Source organism: Periophthalmus magnuspinnatus, chromosome 3 (genome assembly GCF_009829125.3).
Source record: "Periophthalmus magnuspinnatus isolate fPerMag1 chromosome 3, fPerMag1.2.pri, whole genome shotgun sequence".
NCBI classification, from domain to species: Eukaryota; Metazoa; Chordata; class Actinopteri; order Gobiiformes; family Gobiidae; genus Periophthalmus; species Periophthalmus magnuspinnatus.
In genome coordinates this window covers 3,670,498-3,691,668 of record NC_047128.1, presented here as the reverse complement: position 1 = coordinate 3,691,668, position 21,171 = coordinate 3,670,498, and the positions used below count along the sequence as shown (strand labels likewise).

The following is a 21,171-nucleotide window of genomic DNA, read 5'->3' as shown; positions in this document are numbered from 1 at the left end:
AGCACGATGGTACGGAGCCCGGAATAGGACATTTGCAAAATACAATAGTAATGCATGGTCACGAGATAATATTCCCACACAATGTTATCTTGAGGGAACGAGATATTATTTTTATTTTTGAAGTTAAATATCTCGTGCGGTTGTGAAAATATATGTATAGACACTATTATGTTCCCTCATGATAATATATTTTTTATTTTCAGTCATCTGCGAGGCTCCGTACTATGGCGACGGCAACAAGTTTTAATAATTTTGAAAACCATAAAAGTATAGAGAGTGCATGATAATACATTCAAATGGAAAAATACATGTAAATAATCCTGAAATATTCTCAATGTTCTATTCCCAGGAAGAAGAGTCTAAATATAGTTGAAGAAGCAACGGAAAATTCTGAAGTTCTCCCCTTTACGATGTCGTCTGCTTCACTTTCAGAGATTATAACAGTCTGTCCATAAACCCTTATCAAACCCTGTGTGTTCTGTCTTCACTTATTGACCCAGTTTTGAAATAAGACGAAGGTTAAACAAGTTCAGTGGACGCTGTGTGTTTATTGGCTTAAACCGGTTGTGGTCAGATTGAGGTAACAGTATAATAAACATATATGGATCTGCAGGACAAGTTTATACTCTACAACGCTGAGGTTACAAGACAAGACGAGGTGTAGTGTCCTGGAGCAGCTCATAATAACAGTTTGGAAGTTAAAAATAAATAGAAACCAAACAAAATATGCAAAAACTGATATAAAAAAAGAAAAAAAGAAGATAAAGAGGGGGAATTTACTTCTATGGGGTATTAATGAGTGACTTTAAATGCCAACACATGAGCAAAATGACACATCAGAAGTTATATTTTATCTTAAATCATTTCATCATAATAATATTAATAACAATTCAAGTACTTTTTATTATTTAAATGAATACAGCTCATGTTGAATTATTATTAGAGGAATTCGCTGCGAAAAAAAAAAAAAAAAAGTTTCCCAAATGTAAAAAAAGGGTAGTATTAATTGTTTATAAAGAGGACACTGTGAAGTCGACACTGTCATTATGTAACAGGGCGCTAGCTTTTCACGGAGCCTGACTCGTTCCACGGAGCCACACGTCCTGCTCCATTTGTTGGAAATTAGACAATTTGTGCTAAACATAAACTGTGTAAAGAAGTGGACTGAGTGAGAGTGACATCACCCACAGTGTTCAGCTCCAGTCAAATGAAGCTCGTCGAGGCTACAGCAGTTATAAGGGAGAATCTGAAGTTCCAACCTGCGAGTATCATAGCAACCAAAGAGCCAATCAGGGGCGAGGCTGTTGACGGTAACGCCCCTTCATGCCCACACCGCTGGTTTAGCAGGGAGCGGGCGCCCTAGCAACGCTGCCAATCAAACTTGTTGCTAACACTGGTGGGAGTGACATCGGGGGAAAAAGGTGTTTGATTTGTCTGTTATTAATGTTATATCTCAAGTTTTGGACACAATAGCGGAAAAAAAATCCACCAGGGTCATGTAGAGCGGGTTAATACGAACATTTAAGACCAAAATGACGAGTCTGACAGCAGCAGGTACAGAGAGAGGACACAGTTTTTCAATAGAAAGTGAACTAGAGCCAGAATTGATGGAGCCGGAAGTGCGCACATGATCACTTCCTACTTAGAACGTGATGGCTAGCAGGTTAGCTATGTCCATTTATATAAACAGTCTATGGTGCTAAAATAAATCAGTATTTAAAATAATTACAGACAGGGTGTTAAGACCGTTACTACGATGTAAATACTTTACCGCAGGATGCTTCTGTGTTTATAGATGTAGGTATTTGTGTCTTGAAGCTAATGCTAATGCTAACTGAAATGAAAAATTAATCAATGACGTACAATCTGAATTAATTTGCACCAAAAAACAATGGAGTTGTCATTAAATATGTTTTCATAAAGTTGTTTTGTGTTTTATTGTGAGATTTAGATTAGCATTAGCATTAGCTTTGAGATACAAATTGCAACTTCTATAGAAAACAGAATAATACGGGCCCTTTAAATAGTGATTTGTTTTAGTAAGACTCATGAATGAATCAAGCAGGAAGAGTGACTCCACACTTTTTGAAAGAACCGACTCAGTGAAAAGAGATTGTCTTGTCCACTCCTTTGGTTCATAACGTGACCAGCACAGTTCAAGCATAAGATCATCTGCTTACGTTGACTTTGGACGACTTAAAAGCTTAAACATTTGGAACAACTGAATTTCCGTAGCATTCTTTTGGCCGACAGAAAGCCGAGGGGGGTAATAAGTCGTACAAGTCTCCGCCTCAGTCACCGCACAGTCTTACCGGATTATTCCCTATAATTCCGAGCTCGTACAAAATGGACAAGGTTGCAAAAACGATGTAACAGAAGAGCGACACCAGGCCGAGCTTCCAGTCCAGCCTCCATTTGTTTATATGGACAGCCACGAAGAGGAAGACGATGGAAAGGAGCAAAGTGGCCGAGATGAAGACCAAACCGTTGCTGTTGACTTCCACGGGGGAGCTGGTGTCCACGAAGGCGGTTTTAATGAACCAGGGCAGACCGAGGCACAGCATGTCAAACACGTTTGAGCCCACGATGTTGGACATGGCCATATCAGCTTTACCTGGAAAGCAAAAAACGTAACTTGAGTCAGCAGATTTCAAAAGTTTACACATGAACATATCGCCAAAGTAAAAGTTTGGTTTTCCTAGCGTGACCATATCTAAACGAGGACTATTGGTACTACATGCGTGTCTGTGGTGGAATGTTTAGCTGTTACCATGGTTACGCAATGCACCCGTTAGCAAACACAGCCAAAAATGGTTTGAAAACTTAAGAAAAAACACAAAATGTATTTAAAAAGCACATTTTCAGGAGACTGTGATCAATCCGAGTGTTTGTGGTCCTGTTTTAGTTTGATTTTTGACAAAAAGGTGCGTGACTAACTGAAAAACAGTTGGCTAACGCTAGCTAGCTTGCGACTGTAATGTTATTTGAGAGGGACTTGTTTAATCACCTGTTGTATCTGCAGCTAAGTCAGTTCTTTATGGTCAGATTGTGTTAAAACGAGCTCAGATTAAAGTCAAACTTGAGTAACAGAGCTTCAGACAGAGCAGTGCCCACAGTTAGCATAACACGTGCAGGGGATGTTGATGACACCAGCTTCAAAGTGTCAATAACAGGTCTAATACAGGTCCAAAACTGAACAGCAACTGACATATTACTAAAACGAGGATGAAAATGTAGATAAAATGGACACAAAATTGGTTCTACAGCTGTGTTTTCACATCCAACCAGCAGAGGGAGGCAGTGAGCTCCACATTTGGAGACCTACTTAATTAGGTTAATTGAAGGAGTTAACGATATGATGATGAAGCACTGATACACAGTGATTTACGTGTCCAGTGTTAAAGAGGTCAACTCCATGGAAAACTCCCAAAACTCCCAAGTCCCAAGTCCAGTGGGATTAACATAAAAATAAAATACAAGCCAATACACGGGTTTATACAGAACTCCTCACTAATTATTCAAATATATATATAAAAAAGACAAGTATCATAAAAAACAAGATCAGCATTTCAATTTTAAGTGGTGCAGAGTTATAGCACTTCTGCCCCCTAGTGTTAGTACAGGGAATTGACAAACTTCCCATTCCCCTTTGACCACAGAGACACACATTTTGTATTCACTTTATCAAAATTTTGTGGGTTTATTCTGATTTCTTCTAGATATAAAAATGCAAAAGTGAAGATAAAACAACACTGTGACTTTGAAGCCTGAAACATTCACTACCAGACAAAAGTTTGGACGCACAAACTGTCATAAGTGTATGTTTTACTACTTTTTGCATTTTTATACATCAAGACATCAAATATATAAACTAAGATATATACAGTTATGTAGTAAAGTTTTAAAAATTCTTGCGTTTACTTTTTGTTTACTATCTTTCACATGCTTCGTTCATATTTTTGATGCTTCAGTGAGAATCTACAGTGTAAATAATCATGGAAATAAACAATAAACACACATGACTTTTGCCTGATCGTGTATTACGTAACATATTGAAAACACACGTCACATAATACTGATTTTTCACCTTCTCTGGCAACCATGACGCTGGCCACTGTGTCTGGGATACTCGTCCCGGCGGCGAGCAGCGTCAGCCCCATCACTGTGTCGGGGATGGACAGAGTCTCCCCTGAAACAACAAAGGAAATCATGATAAACGCTCATGTACGTTCTCTTTAAACTATTATTTAAACAATGTACAGTGGTCCCTCGTTTATCTAGGGGGTTACGTTCTAAAAATAATACTATCAGCTTTATTTTTTTTACAATTATTCTCTATGTTTTTGTCTGTAAAACCCCTCACCACACACTTTATACACTTTTCTCACTCAGGCGTTAACATTTTCTCACATTTCTCTCTTGTTTAAACTCTCTCAAAGTTCAAACCTTCGTAGGCGTCTTTGTCGGTGCAGAATGTTTCGACATTGTGGGTTTTGTCCAGGAGAAAACAAATTGCAAACGTACAGCACTTCAGAGTCACACTTAGCCAATCAGGATGCAGAACATAATGCACGTTCATACGCTGTAAAAAAAAAAACATGTGAAATTGCACTAAAACAATCTGCAAAACTGTATATTATTTTACTAGGCTGTACGTCACATTTTTAGAAGCTGTTTTTGTTTAGTTTTATTCGAATCCAGCTATAAATAAGCTTCATTATCACCAACACCATCACCATAGTAACATCCATCCATTTTCTTTCATTTCGCGGGGCAGCAGTCTCCGCAGGGACTCCCAGACTTCCCTCACCCCAGCTCCTCCAGTGGGACCCCAAAGCGTTCCCAGGCCAGGCGAGGAAACATAGTGACTCCGGCGTAGTGACATTATCGAGACAAAATGCAGAGTTTATATTGTATTGCTGTAGTTATAGTGTTTTGTGTCCATTTTATCTACATTTTTGTCCTAGTTTTAGCAGAGATGTTGGTTACTGTTCAGTTTTAGACCTGGAATAGATTGTTGTCTAATGTCTTGGTGTTGGTTAATTTCATGTTTATTAACCCTCTGGTGCATAGCGGTCACTGCAGTGGACAGCTACTAAAACATAACTTTCTCTTTAATGCATTGGTTTATGTGGTGGAGCTGCATATCAGCCTCTAGAGTGCTCTCTGCTGCCACACTCCATTGAGGTCAATTCAGTGGTCAGTCGGTGTAACTGCAAGTAAATTTCCTTGGTTTTTGATTGGTTTTCTTATTCAGGCCTAAACATATACAGTGTTGAAATTTCCCAAAAACTGTTGAAATGTTTTTCAAAGCATAAAAAGAAACATGTGCTTGTATATTTACAATAGAACACAAGTTAATTCATTTTTACAGGCAGTTCACAATGTTGTTTCATGTTCTGAGAAGAATAAAAACACTTCAGAAAAAAATCTTGACCAAGGCTTTCATAATTCATGCATCAGAGGGTTAATTATGTGTGTTCTGTCTCTGTTCTCTTCGCTGTCGCCTGAGGGATAATAGTAATAGATGTTTTGTTTGTTTTTGAATTAAACCCACGAATGCGTTTAACCAATGATCCGATTATTCACGCACACGCTGTGAGGAAAGTAGCTCTGAAATGAGTTTAAAAATGTGTCGGGGTTTGGTCCAGAAAATCTAAGCAGCTGGAGCTTGTCAGTGTGACCTTTTACAGATGGGTTTAGAGTAGATTTTTAGAAAACGTCACAATAGTTCTTAGGGTGGCATCGATCACCCACAGCGTTCGGCTCCACTCGAATGAAGCTCATCGAGTCTGTTATTAATGTTCATATCTTGATTTACAGACACAATAGTGAAATAAAAAGACAGAACAGAAACAGAATCATGTAGAGCGGGTTAATACGAACATTTAAGACCAAAATGACGAGTCTGACAGCAGCAGTTACAGAGAGAAGGGACGCAGTTTTTCAGTAGAAAGTGAATTGGAGCCAGAGTCGATGGAACCGGAAGCGCAGCCCGTGATCACTCTGTATTTGGAACGCAGCGGCTAGCAGGTTAGCTCTGTCCATTTATATATACAGTCTACGATCAGAACTGAAAAAGCTGGATTGGTTTCACTCCTAATACATTTTGTGCAATTTCACCCCCATAAAAGTGCATTTAACCAGGATAAAATCATTTAAAAAAACAAAGATAAAATCCTTCCATTTCGATATACTGTTCTTGAACAAATAGCATCTGTGAGGATAATGTTTTAGTTCTAAATGAGCACATTGTGTTTTAGATCAGAATCTGCCCCATGAGACAAAAGACACTGAAATACTGTACATTCATTTGTCAAAGGGTCATAATCTCCACACCACATGACTGCACCGTGTGAGGACATTTTACACCGACAAAATTCACAAGGGACAGAAGAAGTCGGCCTAGATATAAAATAAAATCTACCTTTTACTCAGCTTTATCACCACTTTATGTCAATTTTAGTTTTAGTCATTTTAGTATAAGCCATTTCAATGCATTTATTTTTCTTCCAGTTGAATTAAGGACGTGTTCCAGGCATGTCCCACCGGGAGGAGGCTGCGGGCAAGACCCTGGAGGGACTGTGTCTCTCGTCTGGCCTGGGGACGCCTTGAGGTCTGACCGGAGGAGCTGGAGCACGTGTCTGGGGTGAGGGAAGTCTGGGAGTCCCTGTTTAGACTGCTGCCCCCGCGACCCCACCCCAGATAAGAGGAACAAAATGGATGGATGGAACTTATGTGGGTGGCAGTGGCTCACTTGGTAGAGTGTTTGCCCACTGATCTGAAGGTTTGTGGTTTGAAACCCGCTCTCGACATAAACATCATTGTTGTGTTCAGATCTATTGACCTGTGTGTGTATGAATGGGTGAGTGGTTCCTTGATGTGAAGAGCTTTGGGTGTCTTGAAGGTGGAAAAGCGCTATACAGTAGTCCCTCGTTTATCTCGGTGGTTACGTTAAAAAAATAACCCACAATATGTTTTTGACTGTAAAACCCCTCACCACACACTTTATACACTTTTCTCACACAGGCATTAACATTTTCTCACATTCCTCTCTTGTTTAAACTCTCTCAAAGTTCAAACCTTCGTAGGCGCCTTTGTCGGTGCAGAACGTTTCATCGACATTGTGGGTTTTGTCAGGGAGAAAACAAATTGCAAACGTACAGCACTTCAGAGTCACACTGCGATCCAACATTTATGTAAATTTGTCTGAACACATTCTGTACTGTACAGGAGACACGGCACAGAGGAGACTGATGGACAATGGTCTACAGTCCAACAGCCAATCAGGATACACAACACAATGGTCTACAGTCCAACAGCCAATCAGGACGCACAACACAATGAATAATAAATAAGAAATAATAATAAATTAAATGAAATGCATTATCTCTCCCATGGTTCTTATTCTTCCCTATAAACACTCTATTCATGCTTCCTGGTGGACTTTTTCCCCATTCAAAAGCTATAATATTTAGTTTCAAATTGTTAATCGCTATGGCAACGGTCATAATTTCCCAGTATTTTGTACATGGATATCCCTCACATGACCAGGTTTTCTTTGGGGGCGGGGGTGGGTCTTATAATCCCCCCCCTCCCGGGTGCACTGGAGCTACAAGAGGCCTCGTCCGTGGTGGTATCCCAGGAATGAGCCAGCCGACCGCCATGTGACTGCGCTCGGGCTCAATAGGGACGTTTCTCACCAGCTTCAGACTCTGATCTACAAAAGTCACCGGGAGATCGACCGTTTGAGGGGCTTACTACTGCACGTGATGTACGAGACTGTAGCACGCGTCTAAGAACATCCAGTCCCTTCTATAGTGCAGGCTACGCTTCCAAGAACAAGTCCCTTAGGTCCAAACGTTTACTTGGAACAGAGTGATTATTATAAAATAGTTACCTATAAGGCCAAGCGCTACACATTTTTATTTTTACTTAAAGCGCTCATATTACGCCGTTTTCTGATCTGTTCTAATGTTGTTTGCTCATCACAAACAGACCTGGAGTTGTGTTTTGTTTCATTCACACACGTTTAACACACAAACCCTGCAGATTTAGGCTCTCAAACTGAAAAAAACACTCAGTTCCACCTTGCGATGTCATCATATGGTAATACAGGAAGTGCTCCACTGTGCTTTTAAACTCCACACTCCTTCATTTCTAGAATCATTTGGATCATTTCAGCTCTGGCGTTGTCACTTATCTCGACTGAACTAAATGTAAAAGAAGCTATTACCACTTCATGACATCACAAGGTGGAACAGAGCATTTTGAGCTTTGGAGATGTTACAGACAAATAATAAAGTGTCACTCAAACGTGTGAATGAAACAAAACACAACTCCAGGTCTGTTTTTGAGGAGGAAACAACATTAGAACATGACTTAAAGTTACAAGAGTCAGTTTTGTGTCATATAGGTTTGTGTTGCTGGATTGTCATTTTTTCGTTTCATTTGTTCTAGAGAGACATGCAGGGTCTATATTGCAAATAAACCTGTTGTATTCAATGAAACAAGGAGTTAGGCTGTGTTCTTTGTGTTGCACGTGAGTCCAGTTCACTACATGCGTGACAACAGGACGCCACCTGGCAGTGTTACAGGTCAGATCTGTGGAGAGGCGACCCCTCTTACAATAAGAATGCATGATTTTCGATGTATTTTTGAACAAGAAAAACACTTGTAATTGAATAAATACAAGATATCTGTCACGCCATTCTGTGGAACATTCAGGACAAAGGACATCACCAGGAAAACAAGCAGAAAAGTTGCATAGTGCAGCTTTAAAATGTTCTATATTGCACAAAATTGTCTCTTGTGAACTTTAAGCCGTGTTATAATGTTGTTACCTCCTCAAAAACAGACCTGGAGTTGTGTTTTGTTTCATTCTCACATGTTTAACACACAAACTCTGCATATTTACGCTGAATTCTTCTCTCAGACTGAAAACACTCTGTTCCACCTTGTGATGTCATCATGTGGTAATACAGGAAGTGCTCCACTGTGTTTTAAACTCTATATACCACGGTGGAACAGAGCATTTTGAGCTTTGGAGATGTAAACAGACTAATAATAAAGAATTACTGACCTGTGGGGTGCCCCAGGGGTCAATCCTGGGACCCCTGTTGTTCAGTCTCTACATGATACCATTAGGCCAGTGAATACGCAGCAATAATGTGTCCTACCACAACTTTGCAGATGACACTCAGAGCATTTCGAGTCCATTTTTTTTCGTGATACAGGACCTTTAAATGTGATTCCTGCATGTTCTTCTTACCTACAACGGTGACCATCCAGACCAGGACATAGGTGAAGCCTGAGATCCACACAGCCGACATGAAGAACGTGAACATGAACCACTGCTTCCAAAAGCGCCTCCTGCAGTCCGGGATGGTGAGGTACAGCAGCACGATGATGGGCAGAGACAGCACCCAAAGGACACGCTTGAGGTCGCTCTCCGGCACCGCAAACACACTTTTGTGCTCTGAAAGGGATCATAAGAGTGTCAACGGTAAGCGTAACAGTGCCTCAAGTGGGAAGGTTGACGGTTTTGTCTCAGCTCGACTTGTGAGGCCTGATGTTGTGTCCTTGGGCAAGACACTTCACCCAGCTTGTCTGATAATCAATATGGTGCGATGATGCGTTAGTGATTGGTGGTGATCAGAGGCTGTTGGGGCAGATTGGCAGCTTCTATCAGGTGAGTGTAATGAGTGAATAGTGCCATGAAAACTGACCTTTGAGAGTCAAAAAAGTGACAGATGTAATAAAATAAATGGAGTTTATATAACTAATATGTCTGAGATTCAAGAGCAGGACCACGCCTCAGCCTCCTCCTGCTCCTCTCCGGCAAACCATAATGAACCTCTACCACACCTCCAATTACCCAGAAGCCCTACTTATACACACTTTTTCCATCTTTCAAGCCTGAAGACGTCACAATCTAGAGAGTTAGGGGAAGGTTCTGAATCGGCTGAAACAGAGCCCCCATCCTGAGTCTCTACCAGCCTCCACATCTGTTCACATCATCAGTAAATATCTTCATCATATCCCAGTGGAGTGACTAGTTCTTGCTAGTGAATAATAATTAGGATTTTGCTATGGAGTTGTTTGAAATACACATTGGTTCGAGTTTAAGAAGTGAAGGTAGTTTAGGTTTAGATGATTTTGTTTTTATTGTGTACATAAATGTTGAAAATCAAATTCTATTTTCATTCTGTGCTTCAAGTATAAAGCTGTGCTCCGCAAAGTCTGAACTAAACCAGGATCAGAACAGGACCAAATCAAGTCTATGACAGGATTCAACTGAGCTCAAACCAAGACCTTTTAGTTCTTACCAATTAAGTCTGGAACATAGACTGTATAAACCCACAGCTCCGCCAAATGAAGCTCATCGAGGCTAGAGCGGTTATAGCGGGTAATCCGGAGCCGAGTTCCATATTTGGAATTCCGACCGCGAGTATCACAGCAACCAAAGAGCCAATCCAGAGTGAGGCTGTTGAAGGTAACATCCCTTCCCATCCATACTGGTTTAGTAAGGAGTGGATGTCAATCAAACCTGTTGCTAATGCTAACGGAAGCAACCTCGGGAAAGAAGGTGCCTAATTTGTCTGTTATTAATGTTCATATCTGGATTCACAGATAGAATTGTGAAATAGCAACACCAGGATCATGTAGAGCGGGTTAATACGAACATGTTAACACCACAATGATGAGTCTGACAGTAGGAGTTACAGAGAGAGGGGGCGACGGTTTTTCAGTGTAAAGTGAATTGGAACCAGAGTCGATGGAACCGGAAGTGCACCCATGATCACTTCCTATTTGGAACATGGCGACTAGCAGGTTAGCTATGTCCATTTATATATACAGTCTATGGTCTAGAGCACATGTGTCAAACTCAAGGCTCACGGGCTAAATGTGGCCCACAATGTCATTTTATGTGGCCCACAACAAGGTAAATTAAAGGGTATGACTGTTTTAAAATGTCACTTTATCAGGAGATACGCACTTACACAGCCATATTTTTGTACATCTATGGAAATGCATATGTAATATTTGTAACTTGAATAAATAATAAATACAAAAAAGGTTAATGAACAAGTTAAAGGCCCATACATAAAACCACATTTTTTTTTTAGGTGTTTGGTTTGAATTGTTTGAGAGCCCAATATATTAAATATTAAATGATATTAAACCTCATTACTTCTACTCATTTATACTTTCTGAATGAACACAAAATCCCACTGACCCTCTGGTATCTCGTTGAGTCCGTGGAGGCTGAGGGACAGGTGTGAGTACCCGGAGCTGTCCTGAAATATCCCGCTGTCTGTCCTGGAGCGGCGGTGCACCCTCAGACTGGAGTCCTGGTTCCAGCCAATCAGAGTCTGCGTCTCGCTCTTCTCCTCAGACCCTCGTCCCAAACACCAGCAGCACGGGCTCAGTCTCCTCAGCACAAACTCACTGATGCGCAGGTCAAAGCACAGCACCACGATGTAGACGGCGTACACCAGCAACAGGCAGGCCGCGTCGTACCTGAGAGCATGGGTCAGGTCAAAGGTCATATTACACTATTCTCTGATCTGTGTTCTAATATTAATGATTTGAGCGTTTGAGATGTAGACAGACTAATAAAAAAGGGTTAAACATATGTGAATGAAACAAAACACAACTCCAGGTCTGTTTTTGACAAGGTAACAGCATTATAAAACGACTTAAAGCTACAAGAGTCACTTTTGTGTAATGTAGGAGCTTTAAGTCAAATTGAAAATGTAATGCTAAAGCGCTGTGACTTCAATCCTTTTGAATAAAAAGAGAAAAATGCATCATGTTTTTTTCCTTGCATATATTAATCACAATTTTCAATTCAAGTCATTTTTTTCTTATTAAAACAAATAAATATGAAGTTTTCTACGTATAAAAATAATTGGGTTGTCTTTATTTGAACTATTTTCAGTTTTAATAAGTTGTTTAATTTGAATAAATTTGACTGTTAACTTAAAGACCATGGACGTATAATAAAATCTGGAAGGTGAATCCAAGATGGCGTCCTGTTGTTTTCAATGGCCTGAGCTCATTGGCGAATGTGCACAAAGTATTTTTTTCTCAATACAGGCTAACTCCTCCCACCATGTGATGTCACAAGCAGAGTGATAGCTGCTAGAACAGAGCTAGCGCGGGCTCAGGGCGGGGCTAGGCTAAATCTTATAAAGCGCTTTGAGGATTTAAAATTTCTTAAAGTTCATGTTGTGAAAATAGAGAAGAATCCTGCAAAATCTGACCTTTGTCAAAGCTGGATGCCCTGTCAGAACACAGGGAGTTTGAGTTCACATTGTGCTCTATGGGAGATTTCTTTCTGGGTTCAAGCTCCTGTGAACTGCAGTACCTGGAGCGGCCACTAGTTGATCTCGCCCCGGGACAGAGGGGGAGGGTCTTATCAAGCTCTTATTATAGATCCATGTTTGAGACCATGGATCTATTAAAATAACTGGATAGTGTATTGCTGCTCAGAGTTGTCTTGAGTTGGACCAGTGGCCACTCATTGGTACTACAGCGAAAAAATCCTGGGACGGCCATGTTTAGGCTTGTTTCAGACACAGACGCCGTGTTCCTATTCAACGGTTGCTCACTTTATCGGCTGCATTTGAACATTTGTCCCATTTAATGCACCCGACAAATGTGGGCGACAAATGTGCCCTGCGTTTCCATGGAGATCGGAGATGAATGAAGCGTGCATCCGAGCAGACTTCACTACACTTCTATCCCGCCATGCACCACGCGTCACTTCTTCTACGGGAGAAAATGGAGACAGCAGCCGTCACGGTTGGTAGGCGACGTAACGTAAGCGCACAGACGGCGGTTGACGTACGCCCCATGGTGTAGGCCTGTCCCATTTTGGCACGGTATTTGCGGTCAACGGAGGAGCACCCTTCGTTGGCTGGGCCCTTCGGAGGGTGCAGCCGTTGAATTGGGACACGGGAAGTGAGCTAGCTAGCGTGCTATTGTGCACAGATGTTACTGGATTAAATCACTGTAAAAAGAGCATTGTAATCAAATCCACTTTACAATGGTGATTTAATTCAAACTGAAAAGAGTTGGACTGGCCTAAAACTGCTGACTTAAACTCTAACAATCATGAAATGTGGATTAATAATTAAGCTAACAACAAAGTAAAGTTAAAACACACACTTCCTGTCCATGTTCCTGTTTATGGCATGTTACGGCTCAGTCATAAACTCTGTGACTCACATGTTTTGCTTTGATAAAACTATTTTTGTTCCAGTCTGATCCTGAACTATCATGAGGCTCCATAAACAGGTGCTTTTTACGGCACAACAAACGTGACTCACTCTCGAATTCTTCCTCCAGAACTTTCAACATTATAAAACTCAGCAAACTGTTATGGCTCTGTAAAATCTGCAAGAACGTCACACAGTCGTAAAAGTACGATCCAGATCTTACCAGTAAACTTTGTTGTCTGAGATGATGGCGATAACTGCCGACACACTGATGCCATACGCCAGGCAGTCTCTGAACAGCGGCCAGCAGGTCAGACGTCCAGCCTGGAAAAAGAAGGTACAACCAGTCAAGACTTTGGACGCACCTTCTCATTCAAATGTTTTTTCTTTACGTTTACTACTTTCTACATTTTAAATTGACCCTATTCGACCCCACCCACCTTTGCCCCTAATCACTCCAACCAGCGCTTTCTTTGTGGTGGCTCTTCAAATGGGGAATTCAGGAAAAGTTTTGCGTCGCACCTGGTTCATTGTTTCACATGTACTGGTCTTGTCCTGTGTTAATTAACTTGTGGTATTCCAAGTCCTACAGAATCAGTTTAAACCAGACACATTTTTACCAAATTCCAAACTAAAGGGTCTGAACTTTGCACTTTTTATTGCCAGACGAGCTATTTTACTTAAGTAGAAAGACTCTGCATCTCCCTCCCAGGCACAATGAATAAAAGACAATGTCCTGTATGGATTTAGAAACAAATAGATATACTGTTCATAGATCAGAAAATAGATTTTATAAACTAAGCCACGCAGAAGAGGAAGTGGCGCTTCATCTACTTCTGGAGCAGGTGGAGTTGTTCAGAAGCGGCACCGAGGATGAAGAATTCAATGGATTTATTGATTTGGAGTGAGATCCAGACGAAACTTGTTACTTGTTTTTTCTGCTTTATTTATCTGATTAACTGTTAAAATCTTACGTTAACAAACCAGACACGTGTTCAGTTCTGTCTGTGCTTCATGTCGCTGAATAAATATAAATGTGTTACGTTAGCGTGATGTACTGATATTCAGACTGTTGTTCCATATTTTATTGTGATTATTATATCTTTCCTTTAAAGATAAAATGTCTGTTCTTGGTCTCGGATTTTGTAATATAAATTTCCCCAAAAAGTGCATCTTATATATGTTTTTTTCTTCATTATTATCAATTTTTGACTGGTATGACTTACTCCAGAGCGACGTATAATCCGGAAAATACGGTACTTTACAAAGACATAAGTCTGGTGAGTCACTGGTGAATCTCCCCGTTTTCAAACAGGCATGATTGACAGGTGGATTAGCCAATCAGAGACATGCATGGGCCGGAACTAATAAAGGAAAAAATCTCACAGGGGGCTGAAAAACATTTTGGATTTCTGCAGAATCTATGAAGCACTACAGACTGACAGACGGTGCTGTACCATGGAGGCGAGGAGTCCGCAGGCTGCACAGATCCCCAGCAGATTGTAGACGGCTGAGCCCACGATGGTGCTCACTCCAATGTCTCCCTTTGTCACAAAAACACCTGAGACATGGTAAAAAATGTACAGCGTGAGGGATGGTAACTCATGGGATCATAAAACAGTGATTAAACCAGATCTACAGTTGAAATGAGACTTACCCAGAAAGGCAGTGACCAGTTCAGGTGCAGAGCTGCCGGCCGCCATAAAAGTGGCCCCTGCTACATCCTGAGAGAGTCCCAAGCCTGAGAAAACCAACATGTGTCATTAAAGTCCATCCATACATTTATGGAACACAATGCACGTTCATATGATGTAAAAAAAGGATGTATAAGTGCCTAAAAAAATCAGCGAATGGTGAACGTGCTATAGCGAAGGACAACTGTACATGATTAAAGATTACTCAAAAAAGAATCACTCCAAATACAAATGTGAGACAGTAAACAAGAAGGAAACATCTATAAAATGGCCAAAACTCTGAAAAGTCCATTTTGCAGAATAGCTCTGACTTAAAACTATAATAAAAATCAATCAATCAAATACTAGTGTTAAAGTATTTCCAATGAATGTGTATTATGAGACATGAGAGACACACTGATGTAAAAGCTCCATGTCCCACACTGTTGCTAATCACTTCTGTTGTGTTACTGATCAGATCTGCTGGTTGGAGTCACTTCCTCCCTCGGCTGTCCACTCTCCCCTCGGGCAGACTAAGAGTTACGTCACCCAGAGCCCTCGGGAGTCCCTGAGGTCCTCCGAGCCCAGTGCGTGACTCTCACTCCCTCCTCCATAAAAACACATGATGCTACAGTAGAATGTGAGCTGTAGAGTGGAGGAGAGACGAGTGTAGTGTGTGAGAGGCAGACACAGAACGATGACTTTAAAGAGGCCGTATTATGCAAAATCTATTGTTTTTTCGCTTTCTCCCATGTTATAATGTGGTTTCCTCCTCAAAATCATGTCTGAAGAGGTTTCAGATGTCATCCATGCAAGTTTGAGTAATTTAGTGATCTCTCCCAGGCCCTATTCAAACCCTCCTTACGGTTAGCTGTAGGATTTGTCCAAAGCTCCGCCCACAAGCCTACTGTGTCCCAATTTGACGGTTGGACATTTAATCGGCTGCATTTGAAGGACACTTACGTCACTTCCGGCGCGACAAGGCCTGTCCCATTTCATGCACCTCACTAATGCGGACGACAAATGTGCCCTGCGTTTCCATGGAGATCGGCCGTGAACGAAGCGTGCACCCGAGCAGACTTCGCGCACTTCTGTATCACATCATGCACCGCGCATCAGGGAGAAAATGGAGTTAGCAGCTGTCACGGTTGCTAGGCGACATAACGTAAAAAAAATCACCTATAACGTTATATTTGTCTATTGATATTCAAAGGGAAAGATTCATTCTTTACTTCAATCTAAACAGAAATAAACGGTTGTGAGAACGACACCTTGACTCTTCTTCAGTTAAATAATACATAATTAAAAGTAAAAATGTAATTATTTCGGAGTCCATTTTAAATGTTTAGCTCATTAGTTAACATATGAGCACAGACAGCGATTGACGTACGCTCCGTGTCCCATTTTGGCACGGCCTTTGCGGTCCACGGAGGCCACACGGAGGAGCACCCTTCGTCGGCCGGGACCTTCGAAAGGTGCAGCCGTTGAATTGTGACACGGCGTATGTCACCCATGCTCCCACGTGACAATTCTCCATAAATATACAAAAATATGATACAAAACAACGCACTACAAATTCACAAACTGCAGTAGCTGATTGTGTTGCGATAGCGCTCTGAAGGGGAGTGACTTAGCACGAAGAGCAAAGGGAGGGGGGACTCAAAGCATCAAAAAACAAAGAGAACTTATAAAACATGTTAATACTCATAGATGTGTTTTAGTTTGATGCAAAAGCAGCGGTGGAAGAGGTACACACTTTTGTTACATAAGTGAATATACAGACACCGGAGCAAAAAATATACTCAAGTAAAAGTAAAAATATCACATGAGAAAATTTAATTAAGTAAAAGTGTTAAAGTACCTGTTTAAAAATGGACTTAAAGAGTAAAATGTAACAGTATTTCGCACAGATTTCGATTCTTATAAAGCTTCAAATGTGGTGATTTTGATAAAGATTTGAGCTGAATTTGGTTCAGCAGAAACAACTGAATTATTATTTTTTCTATCTGTTTTTTATATTTTTGTTTTGCTTAAATAATGAACTTGATAAAAAAATTAAATAACCCCTCAGCCTTTTCAGCAGGTCTTAGACAATGATAAAAAAATACTGTTACTTTTTTAATCCTGTTCAAAAATGAAGTGGAGTAGAAAGTACAAATACTGCTCTCAAATGTAGGGAAGTAAAAGTAAAAAGTACACACTGTAAAATGTACTTAGGTAAAGTACAGATAGCTACATTTTTACTTCAGTACTTCCTGAGATTCCTGATGGTCAAGTTTCTCTCGTCAGACTCACGTTCGCTGATGACCTCGAGCGACGGGAGGAAGTAGTCGTCGCACACGATGGACACGGCCAGCAGCATGTAGAAGATGATCATGAAGTAAATGACCAGGCCGCCGTCTTTCCTCTCCTGAACCGTGAAGAAGCCGTCAGGAAACTCAGACGACTGCGGAGAGACGCACTCGGTCTCATTCTCTGCAACAGAACGACAAAAAACAAACATGAACGTTTAAAAAGCCTGAATTACACTGTTTCCTCATCACAGACAGACCTGGAGTTGTGTTTTGTTTCATTCACACATGTTTAACACACAAACCCTGCAGATTTAGGCTGACTTCTTCTCTCAAACTGAAAAAAACACTCTGTTCCACCTTGTGATGTCATCGTGTAATAATACAGGAAGTGCTCCGCTGTGTTTTTAAACTCTACACACCTTCACTGCAATCATTTGGATGATTTCAGCTCTGGAATTGCCCGTCTCTACTGAACTAAAGGTAAAAGAAGGAGGAGTTAACATGAAAACTACCACTTCATGACATCACAAGGTGGAACAGAGCATTTTGAGCTTTGGAGATGTAACAGACTAATAATAAAGTGTTACTCAAACATGTGTGAATGAAACAAAACACAACTCCAGGTCTGTTTTTGAGGAGGAAACAGCGTTACAAACATTTAATACTATATATACTCTACCAGAAAAGTTACACAGTGTAGCTTTAATTTAACAAGTTGCATTTTACTATTATAGCCCATTTAAAGGGCTGGATTACGCTGTTTTCTGATCCATGTTATAGACAGAGTCAGGTCTAAACCAGGACGAAACCAAGACCAAATCAGGACTAAACCAGGACAAAACCAGGACTGAACCAGGACCAAACCAGGAGTAAACCAGGAATCAGTGTTTCAGTTTTGTTCAGTTAAAACCTGGAACATTCTTCCTGAAGATGTGACACAGACCTCGACTTTGACAATGTTTAAATCCAGACTCAAACGGTTCTGTTTATCTGTGCATGTGACTGAAAGGGGTTTATTCTGCACTTTCTTCTTTTAATGTTACTTTTATGATGATTATTTATGTTTTGATTTGTTGTATTGTGATTTTAATGTCTTTCTTATTCTGTAAAGCACTTTGAGTGACTTTGTGTATGAATTGTGCTGTACAAATAAACTTGCCTTTCTTACTAATCACTTCTCATTGATTTGTGTTGTTATGAGGCCTGAGCTGATCTGCGCACACTCACACTCTCATTATGAAACTCACAGTCCATTACGCACAACCCAACTGAGCCGTAGCGTCACTAATCAGCCACTGAAGCACAACAAACCGCTGTAAAATCACAATAGACACGATAATTACAACAAATTGGCGCAATCTGGCCTTACCCAAAGCTCTGCGCGCTCTGCTCCTGCGCGTTTCCTCTGCGCCTTTGGCCGTGAACGACACCAGGTGAACGGTGCAATACAAAAACACTACAAATCCAACAAAATATGGTATGAAATCTCGTCGTTTCTTCCTTGGGTGAGATGGGGGCTTATTCATGGCTCCTTTGGTGAGAATAAATAAATAAATAAACAATAAATAGGCTACAGTTCGAGGCTGGCGCGCGGATTCATGCGGGTTATGCGGGATTATCTGGAGCTGGAAGAAACAGTGTTCTACTACTACACTACAGCTACAAGGCGCACAGGGGGGATTAATGGGGGTGAAGTTATGTTTTAAAGACTGCGGGGGATCACGAGGACGCAGTCATTCCGGTGCAGATGAGCGCGCAGGAGCCTGGGGGCGCGCGCAGAGGAGAGCAGCAGACCAGACTCTACAACCAGAGGAAAATGAGCTTTGTGTTACGCAGCATCTGTCACGGGTTTACATGGGTTTATTTTATTAAAACTATTTCCTCCAGGTGACTTTGACTGTGACCTGAAATGAGCGTATCACCCACTGGAAGCAGAGCATTCAAATAAATAAAGGATCACAAACTGAAGCGTGAACGAAAGACGCTTATAATGATAGTTTTAAGTGGATGAAATGGGGATTTTACGCGTCGTGTGGCTCCAAGTAAAAGTAGTAAAGTACTGTACTTAAGTATAAATATATTTAGGTATCTGTACTTTAGTTAAGTACGTTTTACAGTGGATACTTTTTTACTTTTACTTCACTGCATTTTTGAACTGGACTGAAAAGTAAAAAGTACTTTTTATATGATTTGAGGGGTTATTTTCTGTACTGGTTTAGTCCTGGTTTAGTCTTGGTTTAGTCCATGTTTAGTCCATTTTTCGTCCTGGTTTAGTTCTCGTTTAGTCCTGGTCCCTAGTCCCTGAGCCAAAGGAGCCAGTTACTTTTACGTCACTACATTTGAGAGCAGTATTTGTACTTTCTACTCCACTACATTTTTGAACAGGACTGAAAAGTATTTTTTATGATTGTCTGAGACCTGCTGAAAAGTCTGAGGGTTTGCGTTTTACGCGTTAATAATTTGAACAAAACTAAAATATACAAATAAAAACAGCTACAAAACCTTTTTTTTTTTTTTTGCTGTGGAACAAAATTCAGCACAAATCTTCATTAAAATCCCTACAATTGAAGCCTTAGAAGATCTCAAAATCTGCGTGAATTGCTTTTACTTTTTACTCTTAAAGTGCATTTATAAATGGCTACTTTAAGTCTTTTATTTAAGTATTTTTTTCATGTGATACTTTTACTTTTCCGTGAATATTTTTTGTTCCGGTATCTCTACTTTTATTTAAGTAACAAAATTAAGTACTTCTTCCACCACTGATCATAGAGATTAATGGACTGACACATTCAATTTCTAATTTATATTTGAGAAGTGGCACCGATTCTCCCTTGATGTGGTTAAACTTGTGCGTAAAGGCCGTGCCAATGCGCTTTTACGCACAGCCAAACAGACCTCTACTTTGCGCCTATTTACCAAACATTCACAAGACAATCACATCTAAACAAATACTGATTATTGCGAATATAAATGATGTGTTTAGCTCAAAGGATTTCACTTTTGACTTGGTGAAATTAACGGATGAGACTCAGCGAAGGCCATTGGTGAATTTAAGGCAGAAGCTCCAGCAGAGGGCGCTACGTGTTCTATTCCACAAAACACACGAAGAAGATGTTAACGTTTACATTTTAATTCCAAACTTATCATGGAGCAGTGCAGCGTGGCTTTTTACAGCAAACTCAACGTGAAGTAGATATTTAAGCTCAAAATATCAAAACGGTTTCAGAAAGGTATAAAAAGAAGGAGGAAAGAGAAAATTACCGTGTTATGAGCAGAAATAGTGACGTCCAAGTGACTTCTCCCGCTGGATCCTCCAAAATGGCGGACAGCAGTGCCCCCGTGTGGATAGTGTGGGTAAACTCGGGTGAAGGGGTTTTGTTTGGACATGCCCCAAGTTTGACTTAAACCCAGATTTCAAGACCCTCTGCAGGACTTGTCTCTGGTCTTTTTGGACTTTTACATCTCCAGAATTACGCGTAAACTTATTGCGTTTTTTGGTCTGTGGTCAAATAAAAGAGAAATATGGACAAACCTGCGTGAGGACAGGGACAGGATTGGTGAGTTTTGGCACGTGTGGGTCGCTAATGAAAAGATTTACAGTCGTTATTAATTATCTGTCACCTTTATTCTCGTTTGAAGGATTTAAAAATTAGAGTAACCAGGTTTTCAGAATCCAAATCTGTTACAGACCAGGTTGGGAGGGTTGGTATAAATAAAACTTTAAAAAGAGAGCGTAAAGCTGTCCATTCTCATGATCTGAGGGACTTTTGTCTGACCTTTTTTTTTGTTTTTGTCATGATCATTTTCAAGTACTTTTTTCTGTATTTTAGCTAAATTAATGAGAATATATTAAAACATTTACTGCTGACGGGGATCAGATCTAAAATATGGACGTTTAGTTTAGTCCTTGTTTAGAGCTGGTTTAGACCTGGTTTAGTCTTGGTTTAGGCCTGGTTTAGTTTTGGTTTAGACATGGTT

At 40.5% G+C, this 21,171-nt stretch overlaps 1 protein-coding gene across 1 annotated transcript; it reads right to left on the bottom strand.

The window, feature by feature from the left end:
• Positions 1-2,178: 2,178 nt before the first annotated feature.
• On the bottom strand, positions 2,179-18,719 carry slc24a5 (solute carrier family 24 member 5). The gene is made up of 9 exons (XM_033989082.2): positions 18,563-18,719; positions 17,195-17,374; positions 14,884-14,967; positions 14,684-14,787; positions 13,450-13,550; positions 11,240-11,523; positions 9,272-9,478; positions 4,088-4,189; positions 2,179-2,614 (listed from the first exon to the last, which is right to left on the bottom strand). Exons 1-9 carry the CDS (start codon positions 18,717-18,719, stop codon positions 2,292-2,294), a joined length of 1,542 nt encoding a protein of 513 aa, XP_033844973.1. The 3' UTR covers positions 2,179-2,291.
• Between the last annotated feature and the right edge of the window lie 2,452 nt (positions 18,720-21,171).

What these genes read in the sequence shown, in the direction of transcription:
- slc24a5 (XM_033989082.2), bottom strand. Translation starts at nt 18,719, where the DNA reads ATGAATAAGCCCCCATCTCACCCAAGGAAGAAACGACGAGATTTCATA. An exon ending in GCGGACTCCTCGCCTCCATG is followed by an intron (nt 13,551 to 14,683) that starts GTACAGCACCGT and finishes TTCTTTTTCCAG; the next exon opens with GCTGGACGTCTGACCTGCTG. An exon ending in CTGGATGGTCACCGTTGTAG is followed by an intron (nt 4,190 to 9,271) that starts GTAAGAAGAACA and finishes TTGTTGTTTCAG; the next exon opens with GGGAGACTCTGTCCATCCCC.